At 31.2% G+C, this 10,387-nt stretch overlaps 1 protein-coding gene across 2 annotated transcripts; it reads right to left on the reverse strand.

Annotated features, from left to right (window-relative positions):
• Positions 1-355: 355 nt before the first annotated feature.
• On the reverse strand, positions 356-7,130 carry LOC143052821 (uncharacterized). Of its 2 annotated transcripts, XR_012971260.1 has the most exons (5): positions 6,993-7,130; positions 5,243-5,788; positions 2,006-2,184; positions 1,289-1,304; positions 356-647 (listed from the first exon to the last, which is right to left on the reverse strand). XR_012971260.1 is itself a non-coding variant. In XM_076225929.1 (4 exons), the coding sequence occupies exons 2-4, from the start codon at positions 5,688-5,690 to the stop codon at positions 594-596; spliced, it is 681 nt and encodes a 226-aa protein (XP_076082044.1). In that variant the 5' UTR covers positions 5,691-5,788; positions 6,993-7,130; the 3' UTR covers positions 356-593. The 2 variants fall into 2 exon arrangements, 1 of the variants encoding a protein (XP_076082044.1); XM_076225929.1 differs by lacking the exon at positions 1,289-1,304.
• Positions 7,131-10,387: the final 3,257 nt, after the last annotated feature.

Consider the following 10,387-nt stretch of genomic DNA (forward strand, 5'->3'; position numbering starts at 1 on the left):
AGTAATACAACATTTGTTTGTACAAATAAGAAAAAAAAACCCACTACTAATATTTGGGGAAATGAAAAGGTTAATAAAGAGATAAATGAATGTCATATGATGTGTAAGTAGTATGCATGTTGGTATCGAAACAAAAATTATACACCTTTATCAATGACACGTAGTTAGACTTTTTGTAACCTTGTCCTTTATCTTTGGAATTTCTGATACATGTTTTCCTAAAATACTTTCTATATTGTGGTAACGTTTATGCTGGTATTCTTATTTAAATCACAGCAGATATAAGGAACACAAAACATTTGAAATATTTTTGTTAAATTGTTGACAAACTTAAAGCTATATATATATATATATATTTCTCTTTGTCTTTTCGTTGAGTACTGGATATATACTATGTAAATGTTCTTAGGGGACGTATGTGCGAACGGTATTGTCTATTGGTCCTCTGCAAATAGGGCACCTGTTGTTTTCATGTTTAAGACGAGAACAACAGTCTTGACATATGGCAAAATGACCACATGGTTGGATCGTAATCTGCAGTGCATTCACCAGGCAAACTTTGCACTGTAGTCTGGGATTTGATGGCGACTCTACTAAGCTCGAAGATGAATACATAGTTGCAACGTTATTTGATCTTTCAGAAGCATCTGAAGAAATAAAATATTGTATATCATCTCTTATATATAGACGCCTTTCAAGATTGTTCTTTATTCAGTACATTTTCTATGTTCGAATTAATCATTTATAAAAATTAAAACTCGAGATTGTTATGTAGCCCTTATCTTGAAGGAATAGTTTTATCTTTTCAATAACTGCTTGCTCAATATCCTCGATAATACATCAATATTTGCATAGTACTGTGGCTGCTTACATTTGAATTTAGTTGATTTTAATAATATTTCGTCAAATGTGTTTTCAAAATGTATAATGTAATACTCTACTCTGAAACTCTTCCCTTAAGTGAACAAAGAGAGTAAGAAACAACATTTAAAGTAATATAAACTTTACTCATTCCAACTTTAACAAATATCACTTCGTTGTAGTGGTGCCACATTTCAAAATGTTACTTGGTCGTTAACATTTGAACATTGGCTTCCAGAATAATCAAGTACTGACATAAAAGCAGATTTTGAGTCTAAACATGTAATATTGTTTTGTAGATTTTTTATATATTACATAACAAAACAAGTTCAGATTTCATAAATCCTTACTTTCGAAATGGTAGAACTAAATATAAAAGTTTATGAACGTCTAAGACAATTATTTGTCTAAACGGTTAATTACTTACCATTCATTTCGAAACTCTAAAATGGAATAAGTCACTATGTATATATTGTACGTAGTTTTTAGGAAAAAAGATAAGGAAAGCATCTCTAGAAAAGCTTACATTAATGTACAGTTAATAACGTTTTGTTTCGTTTAAATAATGACATAAAAATGTCCTGTTGTTTCAATATTTTACTATATCAGGCTAGCTTGCATTATATAGAAAACGGCTCCACTTAAGCAGCGCTTTCAATTACATTCCATTACGACATGTACGAAATGTTCTCAATTGATCAATTCAGCTTTCTGAAATAGTCAACCTAATTCAGTAAAATTCTTTACGGACGAAAAGAAGTGAGTAGGAAAAACGGTGTAAAGTAACCTAAAACATTTGATTTAGGAAATTGTCCCATCACTCTTAACTGCGTATCACAAATGTCACATTTGCGGATGTACCCTTTGATCCAGCGTGAGGTTAAATAATTATCATTTTTATGTAGGGAATATTTACCCTCTCGAACCTACTTATTCCCTGCCAATAGGGCAAGTGGAAGTGTTTGTCTTATCTAACATTAATATGAATAACCATGCTTTGTAGCTTTTAATAAGCAGTATATACTAGATGATGTGCAAAAAGGTGTTTTTTTATAGATACTTTCTTACTTTAGTATGGTGGTAGAAAAGGCTAGATTGTTTTCCAAGATCGCCAATTGTAGAGCACTTGGAACTTGTAACTTACCTCACTACAGCTTCCAAATCTCTGGAGCTGTTCACATGATTGTATGCCTTCTTCTATAAGATCCATTATATACGGACAATCTGGTTGCAGCATAATATGTGTTTTGACAGGATCGTCATCCTTTTGCCATCTTCGATGTATAATTCCACACTCAAAACAAGCCACGATGTCACCAAATCCTGTATACATTAATAGCGGAGGTTAAAACATTTAATACTACATTTCTGTTTAAACTTTGTATAACTGAATTAATGCCATTTTCCAAATTACATTGACTAGTTTATTTTGACATGTCAGTAATTGCATTCTAAGATTTTCGGTTTTGTTTACCTAAACAGTGCAGATTCGACATTGATCATGTTGATCGTTGTTTGGAATTGATTTACTTAACATGAAAAAAAAACCCAAACAGGTGGCATAAGTGCCAATTCGTGTTCATGTGCCATATAAAACAACTTTCATATAAATTGAGACTGAAACATGTGAAATAAAGAGTTAAAATAAGTATCATTCAAACATTAACTATCGTATATGGAATCATACCTATATAAGGTGCGACAAGAATCATGTGCAAGATAAATTGCTAATGGTAAAAAAAGAGACAGAAATACAAACAACAATGAAATAGCAATTGCAATGACAAGAGATGTGAGGCATAAACAACGGTTACACAAAGACAGATAGAGACATGTATTGTCGACATGCGCATCTGGTGCAAAATTGGTACCGTTAATGTTAATGCTACCACTGGGTCGATACCTCTGCTGGTAGACTGATAGTCCCCGAGGGTATCAAGAGGGTATTCCGGTACTGACATGACAATACGGATTTGTTTGTGTATTAAATTTGCTGTTACAAAATATTAAAAATTATTGTAAATTAAGGAATGTATCTCCCTCATGCAAAGCTCTGATTCCTTTGACGTATTTGGCTAAACTTTTTGGAACTTTTGGATTATAGCTCTTCATCTTTTATATAATGCTTTGGATTTTACATAATTTGGCCACGATCATCACTGAAGAGACATGTTTTGTCGAAATGCGCATCTGGTGCAGAACAATTGGTACCGTTAATGATATTATATATATATATATTGACAAATATAAAGACTAAGACAAGATCCTTAACGACTGAGTGTCTACATGATCATTACAAAATATCCCAAATACAGAAAATAAATTCTTAAAAAAAAAAAATTGGATTTAAACGTTATGGATGATTCTTTTGTGGACGAAACGCGCATCTGGCGTAAATACAAAATCCTGGTATCTACCTGTAAGATGAGTTTATTATCATTATAATAATTGGCTCGGGTTGTCTTATTGGCAGCGGTACAAGATGTTAATTTATAAAATGAGTTGATACTCTTGCTTCATATCCTATTTTATCAACACATGTTTATATTTTAAACCTGTTCACTCCAGCTTTCAACATGACAATCATTTAAGTCGAACGCAGGGTCAAATTGTTGTCGCTTCTGCAGAGAGTCTTTTAGGAAATACCAATAACAACATTTACCAAATTATATATTCATAGTGACATCTAACAGACTAATGCTTTTAAACATTTACATGGATTAAAATTAGATACGTCAAACATAAATTTGCTCAGGTTGGATCTATTTCAAAATCACTTATAGTTTTGTTTCAATTCTGTTAATATAGACAGAGCAATTTACCAATGAAACTCCCTTCGCGACTTAAACTGTGCAAATTTCATTATGATGTTTCGTGAAAAACTATAACACCAATTGATGTAAAAGATCGACTCACTTTCCATTTTAAAAAGAGTACATCAGAAAACAAATTTTGAAAAGGGCATTTTGACCAATTTTTAATCTTTCGGTCAATTTCCATACTTATCCACCTAAGCAATCAATTAAGATTTGTTCACTCTAAGATCACATACATTCAATAGTCATAAGTATACATTCTTTTCAAAAAACGTCTTCAGATTGCTAGTCTGCATTAGATGTAAGCAATTATACGGATCAATATTGCATTTCCAACATTGGAATAGTCTGAAAATGAACCTGAAGACTGAATTTGACTGACGGATGTATTGTTTATACTTTTTAGATGATGATTAGATGTTTGGTGTCCGACTTTTAAGAACGTCATTACAGATGTTATGTAACTTAAAATCAATAACATGTTCAAAGGCGAATAACTCGAACTTGACTTTATACATACGAATTTTTAACCGGAATCGGGCAAGCAGTGTTGTGAAAAGCTTTGAAAGCGCTAATTCCACAATTTCCTGGCTTTTAAAGCGTTGACGGATGCGAGGTAATACAGAAATTGTGTCACGAAGTGTAAGGAGAAAATTTGTCACCTAACAGGCAGAAAACACTTTGTCACGGATGGTGAAAACGTCTCTAAGTTCAACCCTAAAGGATGCCACTAAGAAATTCAACACTCGTACACCCGCTGGAGTATACAGACGAACTGTTCAACTAAAGTTGCATGAATTAGCGTACACCAGACGATTTTGTTCGGAATAAAATTGTCATCAGGGTTGTAAATCAAAAATAGAGAGTTGCTTATTGTATAATTAACTTCATTGGACTGTTAACAATCATTTGAAAAAAAAATTATATTTACAGATAAGATGACGAATGTGATCAAACATGACGGTACACTGAAGATTGGAGGAAGTTAAATGACATTTGGAGACCTAAATGCTTCAAATATGTTGCACAATCGTAATATTATGGTCTTGGGATGTATAACATATTATGAAGCTATGGTAAATGGTTATATGAACTCTGTCAAGTATATAAAAAAAATAGTAGACGATAAGTTATGGCAAGTTGTAACCAAACATTTTGGCATTGAAAAATGGAAAAGGCACAACCAAAGACCACAAACGACCTGACCTGCACAATCACCCGACTTGAACCCGATCGAAAATGTCTGGTCTCTGATGACGAATAGAATAAAAAATACACTTTTCCTGGTTCGTGACGTTGAAGACCTTAAGAATTACTGCGTGCCTGGTTAGAAGTGCCATCATTTTATATTCAGAGAATTTATGCAAGCCTCCCACGTAGCTACAGACAAGTTCTAGTTCAGAAGGGTGGCATAACAAAATATCAAAAGTATAAAACTTGTTTCGTGAGGTTTTTTTTTTTATTAAAGTTCTTTCAACATTTTCATTCTTATTGTCATCCATTAAAAAGTGGACTCGTGTATGGCACTATGCTGTACATGTACAATACGTTAAGTTTATATTTACCTTTGTAAAAGAAACCTGCCTTAGCAAACATCCATATAGGGAGAACACAATCTGATATCCAACCAATAAAAGATTGTTCCCTAATACAATATTTTGAGTATGATCTAAACTTAGCACGTCGAGTACTTCTATTTTCATTTTTGATACCATGGTGTCTTTGTGCATGTTGTGTTAACAGGACTTGTCGTTTCTTTTCAACATTTGCTTGTTGTGGTGCACGTTGACTGTAAATCACTGTTTCGTGTGGATGAAGTATGTTTGAACCAGCACATCCATTTTGAACATAATGTATGTTACTTTCATTATTTGATACAGGTAAACCTTCCGACTTCTCAACTTTTGATATAACATCTGTATCAGTAAAATCACTTTTTGAAGTACATATGATATGCCTACTACATGATGCATCAACACTACACTGGATGATCTGGTTATCAATTTCCATCATTCAATTTTATACAAGGAAATACGTTGAATTACTTCCCTATTTATATATAACATGTATAAGTCTGAACTATTTTTATCTTCCAATGAGTATGTGTATATCTAAAACATATGAACAGTTTAATTTTATTATTCTATTCACATTGTTGATTTCTGATTTGTAAATAAACAAATGCAAACACAATTATCTACAATTATTCACGTACCAGTAATAGGCCGAATAAATAATTCATTACATATCAGATATATTTGAATATGCATTGTTCACTGATAAAGTAATCGTATCCAGTTACATGGAGTGAATCCCATTGGATAAGATAATATCTCGTACATGTTGTATAGACGCTACAATTTCTAGGAAATATAGTAGGATTAGCTTTTGGGTTATTTAATAGTAGAGTAAATTATAGTGTTTGTATATTTATAATTATATTACAACTAATTGTTATAAAGGTATTGTAAGTGAAATTTCGTCCCAGAGATGTATATATATAAATAAGCTCCCGAGTAAATAAGGCACAAGGACTAGTATACTTACTTTAGAGAGAAAACAAAAACGTAAGGACAAATGGATGAATTTGAAAGAAAAACGAAAATGACACTATTTGATGTCCCAATTCGTCATAAAGTAATCCAGTATTCAAGTTCTTATAAAACCCTGACTTTCCTGTTTGGGATGTTGAAGGTTCAGGATTAAGGGAAACTACCAAGATCGTTTCTTATTCGTGGGAATTATTACTTCAATAATACAATAGTGTTTGACTGGCAAAATGTATAACAAACTAATCTTTCAATTGAAAATTGAAGATGTCATACCTTTACAAATATGATCATATCGAACATTTTACGCGAAAGATTATACCTCGTATTTGTTTTATTGTTTATATTTCATGCATGATGTCCAAATACCAAAATAATTAATTTTGCGTTTTAATACATTGTTCAACAATCGCATTTAATAAATATTTTTTTTTGAATTTATAATATAAGAATGTGATTTTTAGATTGTTTTATAGCGCAGTGATATATACATTGTAGTTATTATATTGGGTTGGTCTAATTATATTATCTTGAAGTTTCGAATGATTTATGTACTGTAAATTATTCATTGTTTACCTTTGACATGTTTGATAACTATTATCTATGTTGGTGAAGTAAAAATAGTATACAACACTACCTGTTTGACAATCCGGGTATCACTTCGTTTGATTTCGTTTTCCCAGCTTCGTATTTAAGTATTGTAATACATTGAGGTAATATATTTGAAATGTAGTTAAACATCCTATATTTAACTTATGATACATACCATTCTATTTAACTACAACCCTTTATAACATTCCTTCTAAGTAACTATCAAGGACGAACTGCCCTACACTCCAAACACACACACTACACAAGTTAGAGTCATTATAATACTGATAAACTTGATAAAATATATGTGATATCAGTTCAATATATATCATACTTACTATGTGTTTAAAACATTATCCGGTTTTTGTGTAAAGGAATTGAAATGCGTATAAATTTCCTTAGATACAATCTATAAACGTATATTATTGTTCGTTTAAAAACGACCTGTCAGAAAGGGTAACAGTGCGTCACGAGTGTTAAATGTACACATTTAAATAGTTGTAATGTTGAAAAGACCCAGAGTTAAATTTAGTTGTAAACTTTAAAGATTTTGTTATTACTCTGTCTGATAATTTATATATTATCATTATTATACATTTGTCAACCTATTTATTCCGTTGATATATCAACTATTAAAATACTTTCTTCTGAATAAACAGATGAATATGGTTACAAGCATTTTTTTTCAAGGAAAAAGTGTTTGTTTGTCATTTGTTTTAAAATGTAATACGAACTTTTTTTTAGCGGGAACGGAATGATGTAAAAAGGGGGTGAGGGGTGTTCTTTATTTGCATGTCTAACACTCAAATGGTTTACTCGTATTGATAAATTTTGTCCTCAAAATTGACACAAATGGACGACTTAAAAGTATAACAAATGGCAGACGTAATGAACTTTCGACCTCAATTGTTTTAAAGCAATTATCCACCTTATCCACTATTTATTATTATTCAAGTATGTCAATTGATACGTGACGCCTGTGTTAGTTTACTCTAGATGTATAACATAGCTGAAATAATTTCTGTAAACTGCATCCACAGAGGGTATCACCAGCCCTGTAATCAGCACATCTTTGTTGACATGTATATCAGTAACATGGTCAATTTTTGATAAATTAACTGTTAGCAAAAAGTAAAAATTAATTGAAATTCTAAGGATTTTCTTACCCTAGGCATGGATTTCATTAGCCGTATTAAGCACAATTATTTTTTAGAATTTTAGTTCCTCAATGCTCTGCAACTTTTTACTTGTTTGGTTAATTAACAATTTTGATCTGAGCGTCACTGATGTAAAATCATGTCACATCAAAAGCAATATTGTTTTTGAAATTACGTTCACCCTAAACGCTTATACCCAAAAGGAATGAGAAGTAAGGATGCATTACCATCAAACATATGACACGCTATGTGAACAGAAGGCGTCTTAAAGATTAACTCAAAATGTTTGTGATCAGTATTTCCTCCACATCGTAATAATGCATCAATGATCAACATATAATTGTACATACTAAGCTACATTTGTATGTTATCGATATTGTGAGTCTTGGAGCGGTGAGAATCAAATAGTTATATTAAGATTTCCAAACATTTTATAATAAGAATATGCGTTTATTAAATTCCTTGATTACTCATTGTCATAACTCTTAACTCACAGAGATGAAACATATTAGTCAACTTTAATTTCGACTTTATAAACCTTTTCATTGTTAAAACCAATAACACTGAAAGTCATACATAAAGCTGACAGCGCTCAGATTCTTGATTAATAACTAACAAACTGTGGGTTACGGTCGTACAACGATATTTTCGACATACAACTGATATTCGTATTTAAACAATTTGATTGATAAGCTATCCCAAATTTGATGTTTAGGAAACAGCAGGTACATGTACATAACAGTATGCTTCAATACTTGACAAATTTTTAAACTGCAAATATGTATCGATAAAACTAAACTTTGTTTTTGATTTGATAGAAGCAGTATTCTAGCATTGCTTCGGTTTTTATGATAATTTATACATGTTAATCCGTTCGTATAAATCAAACTTATATCTAATTCATATAGAAATAGAAGTGGCTGCTAAGACTATTATAACACAAAAGTGTAACAATCACACGTACGAATATTTGTACTGCTTGATATTTACTGTTTTAAGTATGCTAATTAGATAATTTCTTCATCAGATATTTTTTTTCGAAAAAAATCTGTTAAATATTTGCTGAATGCAAAAGATACACGCCAAAATCTAACTTTTTGGCTTTGGTAAAGATGAAACTAATCATGATTGAATGACCGACAGGTAATCAATCACAAATGAAATATGAGTAATACAAATCCGTTTGACAGTTATTATTTCTTTTTTCATTAAATGCATTTTGTTCAGATTATGACACTTATTAATACAAAAGTTCGGCACTAATTAACTGCCGTGTTGTCAAGATCGAGTTGCGAAAACTATGTGTAGCAATCGTTTTGATTTAAAACCATATTATCAAAATGAAGAATTTGTCATGCTTTTCTCACAAATATAATATAAAGTATGGGTTACGAGATCTTTTTTACGTAACAGGTTGTGCAAAATTGTCAGATTTTTGTTTTATAGATTATACATGAAAAATTAAATTTTGCGTTATAAAAAAAAGTTTTATAATAGAATTTTTAAATAAAGTGTGAGAAGATAGCTGTTATAACATGTTTTTGAATAAAAAAAAAACCCGACTAAAATGCTACATATTAGAATAGGTAAATTAAAAAAACCTACTTTTATAAAATTACTGAATCTTTTTTATCTTACCTTTTTTTTTCAAAAGTCGAAAAAAATCGAATCAAACACAAGTATGGTGATTTTTTTGGGGGAAATTACAGTCGTTAATATGATAAAACACATACTTTTCTATATTTACATTCCAAGTTTCAAAATCTGCACCTTTCATTAAAGATCTAGAACAATTGTTATCTGCTACTTCAAAATTTAAGATTGAGGAAGACACCCTTGTCACCTTAACAACACAAAAGACTCATTTATAAGAACATATTGTACAAGAACTTTCAAATTTTGATACACTTTGAAATATTAAGTGAAATTTAGGCGTTGTCAATATTTCTTACTTGAGATCTAACCGATTGTTAATGGGGTTCGTGTTGCTTAGTCTTAAATTTGTCTGTTTGTCTTTTTCATTTTTAGCCATGTATTTTCGATTTGTGAGTTTGACTGTTCCTCTGGTATCTATCGCCTTTCTTTTAAGCTACAGCGAATAATACAATTTTCTTATTTGAGATCTAACCCGGTTGTTAATGGGGTTCGTGTTGCTTAGTCTTAAATTTGTCTGTTTGTCTTTTTTCATTTTTAGCCATGTATTTTCGATTTGTGAGTTTGACTGTTCCTCCATCGCCCCTCTTTTAAGCTTTACAGCGAAATTAGCGAAATTTAAACACACGCGAAATAAATAGTTACATGGTGATATATTTCCAAATATAACTTCCAGTTATCGAACATTGTTCATAATGAAATAATTCGTATATGCAATGTGATGAAACGAGAATTGGCACTATATACAATTTGGATATAG

The sequence above is a fragment of the Mytilus galloprovincialis genome, chromosome 11 (genome assembly GCF_965363235.1).
Source record: "Mytilus galloprovincialis chromosome 11, xbMytGall1.hap1.1, whole genome shotgun sequence".
In the NCBI taxonomy this organism is placed as follows: domain Eukaryota; kingdom Metazoa; phylum Mollusca; class Bivalvia; order Mytilida; family Mytilidae; genus Mytilus; species Mytilus galloprovincialis.

Coding starts and splice junctions, on each gene's coding strand:
- LOC143052821 (XM_076225929.1), bottom strand. CDS start 5,690: ATGATGGAAATTGATAACCAGATCATCCAGTGTAGTGTTGATGCATCA. Junction 2,185..5,242: donor GGCAGGTTTCTTTTACAAAG/GTAAATATAAAC, acceptor TAATGTATACAG/GATTTGGTGACATCGTGGCT. Junction 648..2,005: donor GATTTGGAAGCTGTAGTGAG/GTAAGTTACAAG, acceptor TTATTTCTTCAG/ATGCTTCTGAAAGATCAAAT.